At 62.4% G+C, this 17,576-nt stretch overlaps 1 protein-coding gene and 2 long non-coding RNA genes across 9 annotated transcripts in view; all 3 read left to right on the plus strand.

Annotated features, from left to right (window-relative positions):
• Nucleotides 1–16,097, plus strand: part of BRD1 (bromodomain containing 1) — a 43,465-nt gene extending 27,368 nt beyond the window's left edge. For 2 of the 7 annotated variants that reach the window (XM_058740960.1, XM_058740961.1), the window contains exons 8-13: nucleotides 5,088–5,585; nucleotides 12,147–12,282; nucleotides 12,626–12,753; nucleotides 13,203–13,312; nucleotides 13,601–13,755; nucleotides 14,911–16,097. In XM_058740960.1, the coding sequence (XP_058596943.1) occupies nucleotides 5,088–5,585; nucleotides 12,147–12,282; nucleotides 12,626–12,753; nucleotides 13,203–13,312; nucleotides 13,601–13,755; nucleotides 14,911–15,094 (1,211 nt within the window). In that variant the 3' untranslated portion in view covers nucleotides 15,095–16,097. Of the gene's footprint in view, nucleotides 1–5,087; nucleotides 5,586–12,146; nucleotides 12,283–12,625; nucleotides 12,754–13,202; nucleotides 13,313–13,600; nucleotides 13,756–14,910 lie in introns of those variants that run through there. The other 5 variants (XM_058740962.1, XM_058740963.1, XM_058740964.1 and 2 more) reach the window with 3 other exon arrangements.
• On the plus strand, nucleotides 383–4,496 carry LOC131518676 (uncharacterized). The gene is made up of 2 exons (XR_009265233.1): nucleotides 383–1,730; nucleotides 1,772–4,496. It is a non-coding gene; the product is annotated as an uncharacterized LOC131518676 (long non-coding RNA).
• Nucleotides 5,789–8,016, plus strand: LOC131518677 (uncharacterized). The gene is made up of 2 exons (XR_009265234.1): nucleotides 5,789–6,063; nucleotides 6,290–8,016. It is a non-coding gene; the product is annotated as an uncharacterized LOC131518677 (long non-coding RNA).
• Nucleotides 16,098–17,576: the final 1,479 nt, after the last annotated feature.

Consider the following 17,576-nt stretch of genomic DNA (forward strand, 5'->3'; position numbering starts at 1 on the left):
CTGTGACAAGAGTGATGGCTGTTTTTGTTGGTCGTAGCAGCTCCCGAGAGGGCCGTGATGCCACTGTCACGTGAATCCTCCCCTCTGGCGTCCAAAGGGTGGACGGTGACGCACACGCCGTCGCCAGGGAGCGGGGAGCTGACCTGGAGCTGCCTGGTGGGCCTCCGACGTGTCACACACACAGCGGTGACAGCTGGCGACGTCAACTGGGGCGGACGGGTCCGTGGATAGGAAGTAGTTGGGAAGAAGCGCGCGTCCCCCCCCCCCCCCCCCCCCCCCCCCCGGTGCTCACGTGAACCTCCGCCCAGTGGCTGTAGGTGGCGGGCCTTGTGCTCGGGACCCGCGCTGTCAGTGGTTTGAGCACCTGGGACCTGGCGGAACCTGGCGGAACCTGGCGGAAGCAGCTCCTCGCCGGTCTGCGCTCTCCTGATCTTAGATCCCGGCCCGTTCGGTGTCCCGGAAGGGAAGGCGCAGTGAGATCTCACACCGCGCTGCTGGCGGTTCGGCTCAGAGTCCGAGCTTCTCTCGGTGCGTCCAAACTCGGACCGCAAGAGCAGCGGGACAGGCGCGCGAAGTTGTTCTAGTCGGCTCGTGGGAAAAGAGCTTACGCGGGCCGTGGGCGTCTGTCGGCGGGGGCGGCCCCGCGTGCAGCCAGTCCCAGGAGGGGGCCGTTGGTGACGACCTTCCGTCCCCCTGAACCCGACCCGGTCCCCCTGTGGCGCTGCCCCGCGGGGCGGCTGCAGCTCTCGAGCTCCTCTTTCTCCTGGAAGTGGCCGCTTGTGCGCACAGCTGAGACTTGTGCGGCTTCCCCTCACACCAGGCCTGGTTTGTTTCCGCTCACAGGGCCTTGGCCTGGGCCGCCCGAGTGACAGATGCAGGCTCTCGGTCCTCCCTTGTGGGGGACGAGAGGAGGGGCCGCGTTCTTCGCCAGGGAAGGAAGGACAGGTCTGAGCACTTGCTGGCAGGGGCTTTGCCCCCCCCCCCCCCCCCCCCCCGCCCCGTTGGCACCCACATTGCCCTTGGGGGTCAGGGCAGCCGCAGCCATTAGGCCTGCAGTGGGGTGTGTGTCTTCCTCCCTTGTGTCCACCCCCTCCCGCTGCCCGACAGGCGCTCCGGCTGAGCTGCTCTTTCACTCGTCGTGGAAAAACCACTCTTGGCACGTTACTTGCCCTGAACAGAGTGAGTCGGGGGAAAGCTTGTCGACCGGTCACTCACGGTCATCGGGAGGGCTGGTCTGGACGCGGTGTCTTCCCCAGTCGTCCGGCCGCCTCGGTGCACGGCTCGGGGTCCCCACCGGGCGGGCGCCCCCCACTGCAGCCCACGTTTGCCGCTCTGTGGTGCCGGGGTCATTCTGAAGGAAGACGGCGGTGAGGTCTAACAAAAGACGGCCTGGAATCCGTGTGAGGCATCAGGTCTCTTGTTACAAGTGCGTAAACACGCAGAAAGGGTGTCTCCCTCGTGGCTGGGGGGAAGGGTGCTGGGGAGGACGAGGCCGCCTTCAGGGAGGCCCTGAGGAAGCAGCAGGGCCTCTGGATGGGGGTGGGGGGGGGGGGGGGTCCTCCCGCGGAAGTTGGAGAAGACGGGCAGGGCAGACACCGTGAGCGGGGGTAGAGGGCAGCTCGCCATCCTTCCCGTGAGGCCAGAAGCAAGCGTCTTCCGAGAGACCAGGTGCGGGACGTCGGCGGCATCCGCACACCTCAGGACGCGGTCTCCGTCGTAACTGGGCGGGGGTCGTGCCCGGGTCGGGCCCACCGAGGCGCCCCCTCTGAAGGGGGTCCCCGGGGGCGTAGCCCTTCCTCCCACCCCCCGTTTTGGGGCCAGGGCCCCGGCCTCGGCTCTCCGTGCCGATGGCGCAGCTGGGTGGGCCCCGTCCCCGCCGCAGGCCCCGTCAAGGCGCCGGTGGGCTCGTGAGCGGCTCGGGGCGCTTGGCCCGCTTCTACCCGGAGTCTGGTTCCAGGTGACTGGCTGGGTGCAGAGCAGTGAAGACCGCGGCTTTGGGAGGACGAGCTGTGGGGCTGGCAGGGCTCCGGGCGCTGTCACCGAGCCGCCGACCGGGGCTCTCGTGTCCCGTCACTGGGATCTAGGCCGTACTTTGAGCTCTGTCGGCACGGGCCAAGGCCGTGCCTTTCTCTCTTCCCGGAGATGCAGCCGGGGTTCTGCTCGGCCGCGGGGTTGCGCTTTGCGGGGCCCTGCTTTCCCTACACGAGTGACACTGGAGCGTGCGAGGGCCCCGTCGCGTTTACGAGAGGTCTCCCTTGGTCTGCGGTGTTGTGTCTTTCGCTTTTTCCCTCTGGGATCGCGAGCGGAGGAAGCCCGAGGCAGGGGTGCTGGTCAGACGGCGCGCGGTTGTGGGTCGGAAGCGGCCGATGCTTCACACTGGAGTCTTCCCGAGCTTCCCGTGGCTTCGATGCAGACGCGTTCGGTCGGTGTTGCAGAGGAACAGCTGGTCTTGCAGACGTAACTGCGTTTTTGCTGATTTTCCCGGAGTAGCTAGTTTCAAGTAGGTGTCCTGAACGGGGGGAGCCGTTGTGTTGTGAATGAGTGGTCGCTTAGGTTTACAAACGGAGAGGTGGATAGAGTTCATTCTAGAAGGTAATTGAGCATTTCTCAGATGCAGTAAGATGATACAATTCTTAGCAGCCCGTGAGCTTTCGTGAGAACATTCGTATTTGTTATTTTTCCAAAAGTTTGTCTATTCATTTTGAGAGAGAGCACGAGAGAGAGAAGAGAATCTCAGCACAGAGCCTGACACAGGGCTCCAGTTCACGAACCGGGAGCTCATGGCCTGAACTGAAATCAGGAGTCGGACGCTTACCTGACTGGGCACCCCCCCAGGTGCCCCACGTTCATGTTTGTTACGAACTCCAGCATGGTTTCTGCTCAGGGTCCTGACTGGGATGCCGCCTCTGAAGGGCCGGGCAGCGCAGGGTGTTGGCTGATGGGGTGCCGTGGGGTTCACCAGGCACCGGTGCTGTCTTCTGTCTCACCGTACAGATGAGGAAAGTGAGGCTCGGGCTCAGCGACCCACCTGGGTCTCGCAGCTGGAGGTGGCGGTGTTTGTACCTGGTCATCTGAGTAGCCCTTGACCCCTGGCCCCCTCCGCCTGCCCTGTTCATACCCCAGAGATGCGTCCAGTGAGCTGCCCAGCTGACCGCAGAGCAGGGACGATGGACAAGCAGAGTGGTCATGGCTGTGCCCCAGGCTGCCTTTGGGTAGAAGGAGGGGTAGGGAGGCCCTTCTGATGAGGCCTCGACCTTTGCTCCTGGCGAGGGACGCGAGGGCAGGAGAACGCCCAGTATGGGCCTAGCATGAGAGGCTGGAGAAGGTGTGGGTGACCTCGGCGGTCCAGGGCCCCTGTGTGCCTGGCAGGGACGTGGGCACTTGGGGTGGTGCTGCCCAAGCAGGAGCAGGCAGGCCGGGGGCCTGAGCCAGGATGGGAGTCCCTACTGGTAGCGTGGAGATGGCTCGTGAAGAGGGGCCCGGAGAGCCTGGCGAGGGATGACGCTCCCTCGGCCTCTAGCGGTCACCGCCTGGTGTCGCCGCCGAGGACCTCGGCCGCAGGGAGGGGGCAGGTGCTCTGGTGCAGGGTCAGGACGGGGCCTGGTGTGCGGGGCCCCAGGAGAGGCTGGAGGCGGGGACGGGAGGTGGCGGGTGAGCCGAGGCAGTGCGCGGGGAAGGGGTGGCCGAGGCTCCCCGTGAGAGGGCCCCGCCCCGGCTCCCGGTTGTGGGAGCAGCTTTCCGGGAGCAGCTCTTTGTGCCATGCGGGTCCCGTTTGCTCAGCGCCCCCTGCGGGTGGGGGGTTTGTAAATGCTGTTTGCCTAAACCTGTTGGTGACTTTGAAGTGACGGGCAGGAAGGCTCTCACTTCACGCCAGCGTGCCTCGCGGTTTGCTGGGCAGCGGTGCGGCCACGGACCCTTTATACGGCTTTCCTGCTGAGGACGTGCTCCCGTGGTGTTTGGGTCACCTGTGACGTGCCCGGCAAGCTTCGAGCGGCCCCGCAGAGCTGAGGCACCTGTCACATTGTTAAGGGAGGATTCTCAAAACGTTTGCTCTGAGACGGAAGCGGAACTTAGTAGCTTCCCGTTTTCAGGATGACTGGATTGGATGTACTGAGTTGTATTTTTTCAAGTGGCCTGGGGGCAGTTTGCAGGTTCAATGAAATAAAAACTATACCTAGTGATAATATATCGACTTAGGTCGTATGAATTGCTTCTCTTGGTTGTAGGTCACGTGTCTTGTAGCCCCAGGCAGGGGCTGGTCCTAGAGGCTGCGCCCTTGCTGGCCAGCCTGCCTCGCCGCCGCCGGAGGGCCTCCTCTCCGGGCCCTGGTGGCCAGCAGACCGACCTCCCAGGGCCAGGTGATGAAGTCGTGTTCTCTGGGCTTTTCAGGCTTCTTGTTTTTATGTCAGTAGCGTCAAGAAGCCTTTTAAATGAGGCTAGAGTAGTCCTCTTCTAAAGACTTCTTAGTTTTAAAGTCAGATTCTAGAAAGACTGCCCACAGTAGAACGTGGCAGAACGTGGCACAGAGGGTGAAGGATCTGGAGAGCTGAGTGCGGGTTTTCCTGCTTCCCTGAGCCGTTCACAGCCACTCGCCACTCGTCAGATGGGTTTATCGTCGACACTTAGGACACCCTGGTCAGAAATCACACGGACACGCTCGTGTCCTCCCGTTTGCTGACCGCGTGACCCGGGTCAGGACTGTGTGGGAATGCCGCGTTAGACTCCCTAGTTGAGTGAACTGTTTTTCTTCCTCAAGGTAAGTGAATTGTTGGTCGCAGAAATTGTCATGAACTCGAATGATGTGTCGCTGTCGACATATGTGACGGAGTCGTTCACAGTTGTTTTCAGAGAGGAGCTTTCTACACCTGCGCACCCGGACCCGGGGCGCCAGGCCACCGCAGTCTTTGGTGTTAGGGAAGCGCACACAGTGTGACCCGACGGGCCCTTCACTGCTTGCAGACAGTATGTGTGATGCTTTGTTTCCTAATTGAATTAGTGTTTTGGTGGACTTCACATTTGTAGTAAGTTTTATAATAGATTTTATAATTATCAGTTTTCAAAAATCACTTTATTTATAATTTTTTCAGGAGATAAATCTCCCCCTAAACTTGAACCATCAGATGCATTACCTCTTCCTTCAAACTCGGAGACTAATTCAGAACCACCAACCCTCAAACCAGTAGAACTGAACCCAGAGCAGAGTAAACTATTCAAAAGAGTCACATTTGATAATGAATCACATAGCTCTTGCACTCAGAGCGCACTGGTAATCGGACACCCTCCAGAGCCCACCCTCGCCAGTAGTGGCGATGCGCCGGCGGCGGCGGCCTCCGCGGTGGCGGAGCCATCAAGCGATGTAAACAGACGCACTTCTGTTCTCTTCTGCAAATCGAAAAGTGTAAGCCCCCCAAAGTCTGCCAAGAACACTGAAACCCAGCCAACTTCTCCTCAGCTAGGGACCAAAACCTTTTTGTCTGTAGTCCTTCCGAGGTTGGAGACTCTTCTGCAGCCAAGAAAAAGGTCGCGGAGCACCTGCGGCGACTCCGAGGTGGAGGAGGGGTCCCCGGGAAAGCGCCTGGACACAGGTAAATGCCACGGAGCGCCACGGCGCCGCCTTCTCTCCCCCAGGGTGTCGCGGAGCGGCTGGGCCCTCGTTCGTTCGCAGCCGACCGTCCAGGGGCCTCTTTATCCCCAGACGAGAAGCCAGACGCCGCAGCGTCCTCCAGGGTGGCGCCGTCACGGGCTGGCCGGGGGGGGGGGGGGGGGGGGGGGGGGAGGGGGGGGGGGCGGGGGCGGCCCGGCGTGGTCGCGTTGCACGCCCCGTGCGCCCCGGGAACCCGATGGCGCGTGCGTGGCGGCGTCTGGCTCATGGAGCCCGCCCGGAGGGACGTGCGCGGGGGGTGCCGGTGGCGCGCGCCCGGGGCTGCGAGAGGCCTGCCCGTGGGCTCCAGGCGCCCCTTTGGGCAGTTGCTCAAAGCACGTGGTGACGTTTCTCACTGTTCTGTGGCTCTGTGGGCGCGTGTAGGGGGAGGGCCGCTGTCTGCGGAAATGACGCGAGGTCGCGTCACTGCTGAGCTTTTGTAACTTTTTTTTCAACGTTTATTTATTTTTGGGACAGAGAGAGACAGAGCATGAACGGGGGAGGGACAGAGAGAGAGGGAGACACAGAATCGGAAACAGGCTCCAGGCTCCGAGCCATCAGCCCAGAGCCCGACGCGGGGCTCGAACTCACACACCGCGAGATCGTGACCTGGCTGAAGTCGGACGCCTAACCGACTGCGCCACCCAGGCGCCCCTTGAGCTTTTGTAACTTAAATTTGTCGAATTCACCGGGAGGTTCCCGCTCACGTGCCGCGGTAGTGGCTCTTTCGGGGTCTCCCCCGTGCTGGGTTTGAGGGAGGCGGCCTGTGTTCTGGCACAGCCTCCGTGTCCCCTCCAGATGAAAGCCGAGGAGGCCCCGCCAGTTCCGCTAGACCGCTGTCACCCTTGCGTCGCGCGAGGACGCTGGCTGTGCCTCTGACGCCTCTTCCCGGAGGTGGGACTGGACGTGCCTGTCCTCTGGGCTCTCGCCGCGGACCGAGGCCTGGGGTGCGTGCTGGTCCACCCGTCACATCGAGACGCGGGAGCGCCTTTGGCCGCCCGAGCGTCAGCGTGGTTTCTGGTGCGGGCGAGGGGTCGCGCTTCCTGCTCCGCGGCGCACGGTTGAATTCTTTTTGTTGCCCAAGTGATGGTTTGTAAGTTCTATCTCGATCGCATCTTTAACTAATTTTATAGAAATTCTGTGTTCACGTGCTTGTATTTGGATGGGTGGATACCAAGCCGGTCCTTTGAAAATAATTTGTCAAAGCCTGTTTTGTTTCTGAGCGACGTGCGGCCGCGCGGGGGCTTCGTGGACGGCGGACGGAGCTCGTCTCCCGCGTGCGGTGCGGTGCGGTGCGGTGCGGTGCGGTGCGGGGGGCACCGGGGTCCCGTCGCGGCGCGAGGAGGCGAGCCGGGAGCGCGCCGGGCCCGGGGCTGAGCTGCCGGATCGGGCGCGCCGTCGGGGGAGTGGTCCGCGGGGGCCCCGCGGCCGCCCTCGTGTGCCAGGCGGGTCCCGCCGCGGCCGCGCTGCCGGGGGCTTCGCGGGCACCGGCGCGGAGCGCCCCTCCTTCCGCCGGCCGGCCTCTGAGCGGGGCCCCGCAGGTTTCTGGCGCTGCCGCGGCTCCCGCAGGAGCGTCCGCGAGCCGGGCCGCGGTCCGGAGCCTGACTGACACGGGGGTGTTTGCTTTCTTGTTCCAGACTGGCAGTAGATACGGTGGACGCGGGATGAGCCCTGTCGCCCTCCCGTGCGGCCCGGGAGTCTTAGTAGCACCAGGACCTGCTCCGCACGCGGGCCTGACGCTGCGCATCCGGCTCCCATTTCTGGCTCCACCTCACCTCCGCGCTCTCTGCGCGCCCCGGATCGCTCGCTCCGAGCGGCGCTCTCCGCCATCTGAGGACTCGAACTGTTCTGAACCTTGTGATTTTTCCAAAGATTCATCCGTGCGCTCTGCCTTGTAGGGGTTCTTCTGGCGTCCCACAGCACGCCGCAAGATTTCCGAGTTAGAGTGAACACAGATCCCTTCGTTTGGAGACACTCGGCCCCCCCGGGGGCTCCCTGCTCTTGAGCTGTGGGCGGCACCGCGGGCCGGGGTTAGAGCCCCCGACTCCGCTCTTCCGGTGCCACGTCGCCTGGGGCCTGCGCTCCGTCCCCCGCTTCCTTCTTCCCTGACGCTTCTGTGATTCCCAGAACGGGCTTCCGGGCCGGCACTTTCCTGCTTCTGGTCTCTGCTCCCGAGACTCCTGCTGTGTGCACGTGGTGTGTGTGTGCGTGGGAGAGAGAGAGGGACAGAGTCAAGGAGAGAGAGAGACTGAGGGACAAGGAGAGAGACAGAGACAAGGAGAGACAGACGAGACAGGGAGAGACACGGAGACAAAAAACAGTCAAAGAAACAGACACAGAGACAGAGAGAGACGGAGACAAGGAGAGACAGACAGTCCAGGAGAGAGACACAGAGACAGAGACGCAGAGAGACCGAGAGGGAGTCGCGTTCCTCCTCGGCTGCTCAGGGCGGCGCCCCCGGTCAGACTAAATGGCTTTTTCGCTGTTTTCCAGGTTCTCACTCTAACTACTAACACGCTGGGTAGCTCACTCTTTGGACCCTAATCACTTTCTCTTGTTCACCTCGGACGGAGTTCTGCTAAGCGGTCATTTTGGAACGCAGAAAGATCGCTGCACCCTTGTGTGTCACTTAACTCTTGTGGAGGAGCTGGAAGCATCGGTTCAGCCTTTTTCCAAACAAAAGCCCAAACACCAACACGTGGAGGAGATGTGCCCCACCCTGCCCACCCCCTCCTGTAAGTCCGAGCCAGACGCCCCAGGAGGAGCCGCCCGGTGCCCCTCCTGGAGCTGGCTGCAGCTGGCAGGGACGCCTCCCTGCCCGTCCCGGCCCCGTGGGTAGGTGTGAACGATGCCAAGGGCGGCCGCGGAGCAGGGTACTTCGCCTGCGGCACCTGCCGATGACTTACATGGACAGAGATTCCGATCCCGCCTTCGGCAGGCACGGTACCGGCCCAAAAGGAGCGGGGGTCTCGGGCCGGGCACGGGCGCAGGAAGGAACCCTGTGCGAGGCACGCGGCCCAGCTGGAGGATGTGTGAAGCCTCCTTCACTCGTTAGCATCTTTCTTTTCTGGGTTTCTACCCGGCCTCCCCCCTCCCCTCGCTCTCTCTTTCCCTTCCTTCCGGCTGGTCGGCCCTCAGGGAGAATTGAGCGAGCTGGGCAGCTCGGTCTCTGGTCACCGTGCCCACTGCTGCTGCAGCGAGCGGGAGTCCTGCCCGTGGGGCCTGGAGGTGTCCCGTGGGAGCTTCCCCTGCCGCGGCTGTGTCTTCGAGGAGTTGGTCTAGGCAGAAGCAGGGTGGTTGGCATCTTATCTGCCGTGTTTTCACGGAAAGGTTGAAAAACGCACAGAAATGCAGTTCTGTCGCCAGTAGTGAAAATAAAGATGTAGAAACAGGTTTAACGGATGGCCCCAGCACTTGAGGAGGCCCAGTGCGGTCACCGTGCCCACCCGGCCTCTGAGGCCGGTCCTGCGTCGCATCCCCGATCGTCCTGTTTGGGGAGCCAGGCGGTAGCCTGGGTGGTGGCGGGGAGATCACTGGTGTCTACGCTGCACGGCCTGTAGTGGACAGCAGCGAGTGCGGCCCACCCTGCTTGCTCGGCCTCTCACCGGGTGCCAGCCGGAAGGTTCCTTACGGAGCAGCGAGGCTGTGGCAGGTGTGGGTCTCGGCTGCCTCTCACCGGGGGAGCCGCCAGCGGCTTCTTGCCACCTGGCTGATGTGAGCCTTTCACAGCAGAGCTCGCGGCGTCAGGAAGCTTTCTGTAGGGCTTTGCTTCTGGCACTGCTGGTCGGCTGTCTCAGGAGGCCCCTGGGGCCCCCCCCTCGCCACGCGGCCCAGCCCAGGTGTCCCCTGGGAAGGCCTCGACTGGGTGGGGAACGGCTGGGCCAGGGCCCCCTTGGCTCGGGGTGTGGTGCCTGTGGGGCGGAGAGGGAAGGTCAGCGTGTCTTTTGCCTCCTAAGAGGTCCTCATGAGGCCCGGGTGCTCCGGGGGCACTGGCCTCCTCCAGATGGCCACCTGTCTTTCAGTTGGGTTTTTGTAGTGTACCAGTTTGACTTATGCCATTGAAAAAATTACTTCTTGTTGAAATAGTTTTGTTAAAAGTAGGTTTTAGGCTGGGGCTCAGGCGCCGTATGGATGCCTGCTGTTTGCACATGATCCGTGGGCCCGTCTCTGTGCTGACCCCCAGAACCTGATGTCATTGCAAGTCCTTGCAGGGTCTCCAGGGCGTGGCCGGTGGGCTCCCTGGGCCGCAGCCTGCAGGAGGAGTCTGTTTGCACAGGGAGCCTGTCGGCCTGTCGAGGCCAGTGAGGGGGCAGGGAGGCGTCGGGGCGCCCCGGCCACCGTGAGGCCTGCTGCTTTGGGTCTGTCTGTGGTGCCTGCCGTTTAGTGGGTGTTCGGTGACGTTTCCTGGGCACCGGGAAGAACCGTGTGTAGTAACTAGTCACCGTGGATGTGCGTGTCCTCCTAAATCCTGAGGGAAGTCGAGGGAGACGTGGTTGTTCTCTGGTTTCTCAGACCGAGCACTGAGCCGCGTTTTCATCTCTCCCCCTTAGCGGCGCGTGGGGAGAGTGGCTTCAGCTGGTTCTCGCCAGGCATGCTGTGCAGGTGCCAGGTTCCGTGGTTTGGTTCCGTGGGTGCCGGGCGTCCTTGGCCGTGGCTGCCGCTGCTCGGGCTCCCGGCCTTAGTCGGACCTTTGCCAGGTGCGCTCTGGGTGCCGCCTGCTCGTCCTCTCGCTTTTCCGAGCGATCACGGCAGGACAGGAAGAGGCCCCCTGCAGGACTCTTCCTGGCGCACCTGTTCTCCTCCGGGCCCCGCTCCCCCCCCCCCCCCGCCAGCTCTGCTCGGAAAGGCTCGGCTTTGCCGGCCTAAGCGAAGCTGCCCCTAGAAGGCTGAGGGGGTTTAGACGCAGAGTGAGGCCATCGAGAACCGCTAGGCCTCAGCTCCAAGCTGATGCTGCGAGAGGTGTGGCCTTGCGGCCGTGCCTGCTGGTTGCCACAGGGTGTGTCTGCACCGGCCAGTCGGGTGCCGTCCTTGGGCTTCCCCTGAGGGCGCAGGCTGCGTCCTCGTAGCCTCGCTGGTTCTGGGTGCTGGACACGCGCCTTCCGGACTGCTGCCCCTTCTCTCGGACCTGGATCCTGCACCCTGGGCTCCCTCCTCCTGTCGGCGTGTCTGGCTTGGGCGGGCTGTCTCTGACTTGCCTGCCTCCGAGTTGGGGTCTCTCTGCTCTTGGGGACCTGCCGCCTTCTGCGTCTCCTGAGACCTCTTGGCCTTGGGGGACCCTGGGGGTCGCTGTACCTCTTTCTGGTCCCCCCGGCCTGCTGGCGAGTGTGGCTGGAGCCGGCTCTCGGCCCTGGGCCATCTGCTCAACTGCTGTATTTTACGGGCCCACGGATGTCCAAATGCCACAAGTGAGTGTAGCACCCCCAGCCGACCACGGTTTCTGCTAGAAAAATGTGAATTAGACTTACGAGTGAAAAATAGTAAGTTTTCTTTAAAGCGGGTGCTGTTGAGTCTAACAAGTGGAGCGAGATGTCTGATGAATTTACTTCAGGAAGACGTGGCTTCAGTCTGTGAGCAGCCGCGCTCAGCCACTGCTCGCGTTTTTATTTCTTAGCCACCGTCAGAGTTGGTTCGTTGCCCTCGTTTAACATGTGTTTTTGTCACTGAGAAAACACAGAGAAGCACGTAAGGCAGATGAGAAAATCCTGTAATCTGGCCTCAACTTCTAAAGAACTGGGTTTAAATTTTTTTAAGTGTGGGAACGGGATTCTTTTTGGGGAAAGAAACGTGCACGACTGTCTGGTTGCGGGACCCGGAGGGGGCGGCCCGGCTCATCCCGGCGTCGAGGGCGGGCGCGTGGACAGACGCCTTCTGTTGCCCGACGTGAGGCGGGGCTTTTTTGGAGGAAGTGGTTGGACTCTGAGACGTGCCTTGAGTTTCAGACACTTCCCAGATCGCGAGTCGACGGGTTCTGTTCGCTCCCGTGGTCTGTGGGAAGGAAGCCCGGACGTGTGGCCTCGGCCCTGGGTCGCGCCCCCCACCGCATGCTAGTAGCTGCGGTGCTTTGGGACGAGGGCGGCCCCGGCTAAAGAGAGCGCGATTTCTGCTTTGGAGGGTCTCGGGTGTTTGAGGTTCCTGTGTTCCTGGCGACGCGCCCGCGAATGAACCCACTCTTGGTGGTGGCGTCACTGCCCCGGGAGGGGCCGGTCCCCCCGCGGCAGGGGCCGGCCAGGCGAGTCTGCGGGTCTGGGGAGGAGTCACCGCACGCTCTTAGCTCTGTGGGGCCTGTCGGACGTTTTGTTTCCTGGGAAGAGCACCACCCTCAGACCAGGCTGCTCTGAGCGCCGAGCGAGATGTGTTGCGAAGCACTCGTGTGTCTCCCGTGTCGTCGGCGCCGCGGGGCCGGGGGGTCAGGGAAGAACCGCCGTGGGCCCGCAGACGGGGAGAGCTGTGGCGCGTCGTGGGCCCCAGGGTGCTGAGCTCAGGGGCCCGCGTGCCTGTGTTGCAGGTCTCACCAATGGCTTTGGGGGCGCACGGAGTGAGCAGGAGCTGGGGGGCGCCCCGGGGAGGAGAGCTGCGCCCCGACGACGCTGCGCCTCGGAGTCCAGCATCTCGTCCAGCAGCAGCCCTCTCTGTGACTCCAGGTGGGCACGGCTTGGGGGGCCCGCTCCCACCCGCCCCGTCCCTGGGGGACTGCCCTGTGCCTCTTCACCAGAAATAGGAAGTGTAACCACGGAGGAAATGAATAGATTTTCAGCCTGTGGTGACGTTTATTCTGTCTTTTCCTCCCGAAGTCTTCCCTTATCAGAAGGGTAGCGAGCGCGGCCCTGCCCATCTGCCCCGTGGACACCTCTTTGTAACCGGGGCCCCGTGTGGGTCGCCGTGGGGCCCTCGGCCCGGCTTCTGCAGGGCCCGGCTCTGGGGCCACCGCCGGAGGGAGGGGAAGGGGCAAAGCTTTGTGACCCTGCTCCACTCTTCTTCCCAAAGCTTTAGCGCGCCCAAGTGCGGCCGGGGCAAGCCCGCTCTGGTGCGCAGACACACGCTGGAGGACCGCAGCGAGCTGATCTCCTGCATCGAGAATGGGAACTACGCCAAGGCGGCCAGGATCGCCGCAGGTGAGCCCGCCTGCCCTCCGTGTCCGCGTCTCCACGAGGTGGCCGTGGTGTGTGGGCCATTCTGCCGGGAGGGCTCCAGCTCCCCCACTCCCTGGGCCTCCATCCTGGGGTGTCTGTGCGAGACTCCCCTTCCCCCGCCCCCGACGGGGACAGCGGTCACAGGGGGACAGTGAAAGTTTTATCCTGCGGTTTGTCATTTTTTGTGTGGAATGCTCCATTCCTCTGTGCAGGCCACCCGCACCCGACGTGAGGCTCGCCTGTCATTTGCAGCCGGATGTGGGACCTTGGCGGGGGGGGGGGGGTGGCTCCCCCAATTCCAGCACCTAGAGGAGCACCAAGGACGGGCTGGTGCTGGCTTGTCAGTGTGGGGGGAGCTCTCACTGCAGGAGGCAGCCCCGGGCCGTGGTTGGGCCGGCTGGTCCCTCACGGCGCCCGTTCTCTCTGCCCAGAGGTCGGTCAGAAGAGCATGTGGATTTCCTCCGACGCCGCGGCCTCTGTTCTCGAGCCTCTGAAAGTCGTGTGGGCCAAGTGCAGCGGCTACCCCTCGTATCCGGCCCTGGTGAGCCTCGGGGTTGCAGGGCGTGGGGTTTGGGTGTGGGGGTCCGTGGGGCCGCCCTCCGGGGAGCCAGGGCACCGAGCGGTGTGGCCTTTGTCCCAGGTCCGGGGCTGTCCCGCTGCCCTCGTGGGACAGGTGTCCCGTGAGCGCCCGCCGAGAGCCCGCCCGCACAGGGCATTGGTGTTGGGAGAGCTGCTTCAGAACCCACCTCGAGTCGGAGCCTGGGGAGAGAGCTCCGGGGGCACGGTGGGGGGCTCTCAAACGTGACCCACACGTGTCCTCCCTCGGCAGATCATCGACCCCAAGATGCCGCGCGTGCCTGGCCACCACAACGGGGTCACCATCCCGGCCCCACCGCTGGACGTGCTGAAGGTCGGCGAGCACATGCAGACCAAGGCTGACGAGAGGCTGTTCCTCGTTCTCTTTTTTGACAACAAGAGAAGCTGGTGAGTGCGGGTGCCCGGGTGCCGAGCTGGCTCAGAGGCCGTGGGGCGCGTGTGGTGTGCGGAGGCCACGGGGGGCCGTCCCCCTCCGCCTGTGAGCCTCTCACGGAGCCGCGTGCGAATAGCCGGGCCCGTGGGGTTCTGCCGCTGGCCCGGCCCGGTCTCTTCGCCTCTTGTGTGTGTGGGTCCCCATGCTGCTCTGGGGTGTGGGCTCCGGACCCCAGCGCGCTGCCTGGAGGCCCTCCCTGCTTCAGACCCCGACGGTCCTGGGTTCCGGTGCTGCCCCCCGGGCGCTCACGAGGTGCGCGTGGCCCGTGTCCCCGTTTCTTGGTCTGAAAGCTTGCTGTGCTGATGAGGGGCCCCCGGTGACCCCGGCGTAGGCTCTCTGCCCCCAGGACCGCGGCCCCTGCTGTGCCCGAAGCAGGGCTACCCGGTGTGGGTGGCCGTGGGGACCCGGCGGCGGGGCGCGGGCCCTCCCAGCGCCCCGGGCACCCCCGGCGCTGGTGAGTACGGCTGGGTTGGGTGTGTGCGGCCACGCGCGGCCACCAGCGCTCCACGCCCCGTGTCTCTCTGCCCCGTGCCGCGCTCCCGATCAGACCCCGTGGAGGCCTGTGCCTGCCTTGTCTGGTCCGAGGCCCGTCGGCTGCCCCGCGGCCGGGCCCCCTGCCCACCCCCACTCCGTGCGTGCAGCGTGTGCGTGCGTCAGCGTTGCTGCGCGTGACCCTCGGTGGCCACTCAGGGAAGGCGTGGAAGGCTGCTGGGTGGCGCCTGTCTCCCGCCAGCCTCCAGGATCCAGTGGCCCTGTGGGCAGTGTTGTGGATGAGAGGTGGGGACGACTTGATGGGGACGACTTGATTTTCACGCCTTCCCCGAGTCCCCCAGACTCTCCCGGGGTTGGCAGGAGGTTGGGCCGTGCCCCTGTCCTTGGCCCGTGAGGGCTGGCCGATGGGGCCGTGCCCTGGGTGGGGGGGGGGGGGGGGGGGGGGCGGCGGCGCGCGTTCCAGGGCACGAGCCTCTTTTCCCTCCCTTGGCCGCTGAGCGCCTGACGTCGGCTGCTCTTCCCCACTGGGGGCTCGGAGCTGCCAGGGCATCGTGTCAAGTGCGTCCGAGTAGCTGTGCGGACGGCTCCGGCCACTCTGGCTTTTCTCTTTTCAAAAGGCAATGGCTCCCCAAGTCCAAAATGGTCCCCCTCGGCATGGACGAGACCATAGACAAACTGAAAATGATGGAGGGGAGAAACTCCAGCATCAGGAAGGCCGTGAGGGTCGCCTTCGACCGCGCAATGAGCCACCTGAGCCGTGTGCACGGGGAGCCCACCAGCGACCTCAGCGACATCGACTGACCTGCCCGCCTTCCCGTGGCCTTGTCCATAGTGTGGATAAGCTGTATATGCGTGTATATTGTTCCAGACTTAACTTATTCTGATCTCTAGGCCTGGTTCTTTAATTCCCCCTCCCCGGGGAGGGCAGGTTTTATTTCCAAGTTCTCTGTGAAACCGTCCCCGTCTGGGCGCTCTGTGAATGGCGCGGGCGCGTCTGCTGAGCTCCTCCCGTGCCCGGCACGGGTCACGCCGGAGGCTGCACCTGCGTCACTTTCTTTGATCTGTAGCTTTTTTTTAAAGACTTTTGAATGTTTAATAATTTTGTAAATCATACTCTTTACACGGAGTACCACTATTTAATAAGACGGGATGTAAATTTACAATGACAAATGTGTATTTTAAGAAAGAAAATGACATTATTTTGAATGGTACTTTGTGGAAAGAGGTGGAGAATAGATTTATGCTGTGTACATCACTTGCAAATCACCAAAAACACTCCGCCCCCCCTGTGGGGGCTGGGGCAGGCGCTTACCCCCCCCCCCCCCCCCCCCACCCCGTGTCCTCACCGTCCGCCTCCGCCTCCTCCACCCGTCTGCCCCAGCTTTCCACGGGTGTGCCTCCAGCGGGTTATTTATTGTAGAAAGTGTATTCATTTGCTTTATAATGAAAAATAAATTTGCAAAAGTATATTGATATGCATTTTTATACAGGCACATACAGATTCGACTTGCTTTGGGAGCAGGATGTGTTGGTTGTTGTGTAAATGACTCTGGCTGTGTGTTCTTTGATTTTGTAACTTGTAATCTTTTGTTTACAATGAGGGGCTTTCTGTAACTTGTTTTAATTTAGAACACTTTGGTAGCAATAGAAACTTTGGATACATTTTTGTATGGTACATGTGATGTATATAGAATTAGTACTTTATTTTTATTTTTAAGAGGTAAAGCATTATGTTAGGGGAAAAGGTAGGGGTGGGTTTCCAAAAATGCAGTTTTTATATTAAAAAATAAAGTCAAGATTTGGATGGTGTGGCCATTTCATTCCTCCATCGCTAGGATGCCGGGGCGGGCTTGCAGCCCGGAGGCCAGGTGAGGGTCAGGGTCCCAGCAGCCTGTCCCCGGCCACCTCATTGAGGCACGTGACATGCCTTCATCTTAAAATTGTCATGGATGGCATTATTTATTATTTTATCTAATCCTATTTTTATTTTAAACTGGTAGTTTAAAATTTTTAAATGTCTTCCCCCCGCCCCGCCCCCCTTCAGTCTCCATTGTTTGTAACATCTCCATAGAAACTTGAAAAAATAAAATGTCTTCCTTTGATAGTCTTGTCCTGTGTCTGACAGACGCTTTCTACCAGCAGCGGCTCCCCCAGGACCACCGGCCCTTGTGGAGAGCCTGACGGCGGGTGGTGGGGGGGGGGGGGGGGGGGTGTCGCTGTGGACAAGGCCCAGGCTGCGGTCAGGGAAGGGCCGGGTCTGCCGTCGAGTTAGGAGCTGGGGTTTGCCCCAGAATTCCCACTGGTGATGGTGGCTGGTGGCCTGGAGTGACTGCTCTGTACTACCTCCTCCCACCCGCCCCAGGCCCGCTGGTCCCGATCCTGGTCCTGGTTCCGGTCCCGGTTCTGGTCCTTGTTCCAGTCCTGATCTTGGCCCTGGTTCTGGTCCGGGTTCCGGTTCTGGTCCTGGTTCCGGTCCCGGTTCCGGTCCTGGTTCCGGTCCTGTTCCTGGTCCCAGTCATGCTGGAGGTCCCTGAGTCTGAGCAGAGGGAGCTTTTTCTTAGTGGCATCACCTGGAGGGACTCTTGCCTCCTGGCGCCTGGCCGGTCACCTGGGACAGGCTGCAGGGGTGTCAGGGAGGAGGGCAGATGGTTCCCCCGTGAGGCCGTGCCCCAGACACCCCCACCCCCACCCCGGGTGCTGCTCTGAAGGTTTCATTAGAAACCAGCCTGGCCCCCGGGGCCCTTCCCTGGGCCACGCTCAGGGCAGGGGTCAGGGACGGGGCTGAGGGAGGTGAGGAGGCTCCTCCTGCCTGCCCCCTGCTGGAGCTGGCACCTGCCATCTCCTTGCGGCTCCGCCGGGCCACCTCCTGGGAGCGGCCTGCTCTGCACCCACCGGAAGGGGGACCATCTGCCCTGCTTGCCCAGGACTTGGGCATCAGCACCACATCCTGGGAGCCTCCTCAGTCCCAGGTCACTCGGGTGGTTGGTCCCTCCACACCTGGGACCCCCAGCAGGCAGCACTCTCCTGTCTGGGCTCTTTTGACCTTTTGGGGCGTCTCCTTGGAAGCCTCCCGGAGGGCCCTTAGCGGGGTGTGGCTGTGCCTTGGCCCAGACCTGGGGCTGGGTGGGGCTGGCGGTGACCAGCTGCCCAGGGCCGAGGGCACCGTTTGGGACCTCTGGGACCCCACTGCCTGCTTCGGTGAAGCACCAAGGGGCCCTGGGCTCTTGTGGCTTTTTTTTCTTTTTTCCTTTCTTGAGCTGTTTTACAACACAGGTACGATGTG

The sequence above is a fragment of the Neofelis nebulosa genome, chromosome 8, assembly GCF_028018385.1.
Source record: "Neofelis nebulosa isolate mNeoNeb1 chromosome 8, mNeoNeb1.pri, whole genome shotgun sequence".
NCBI lineage: Eukaryota > Metazoa > Chordata > Mammalia > Carnivora > Felidae > Neofelis > Neofelis nebulosa.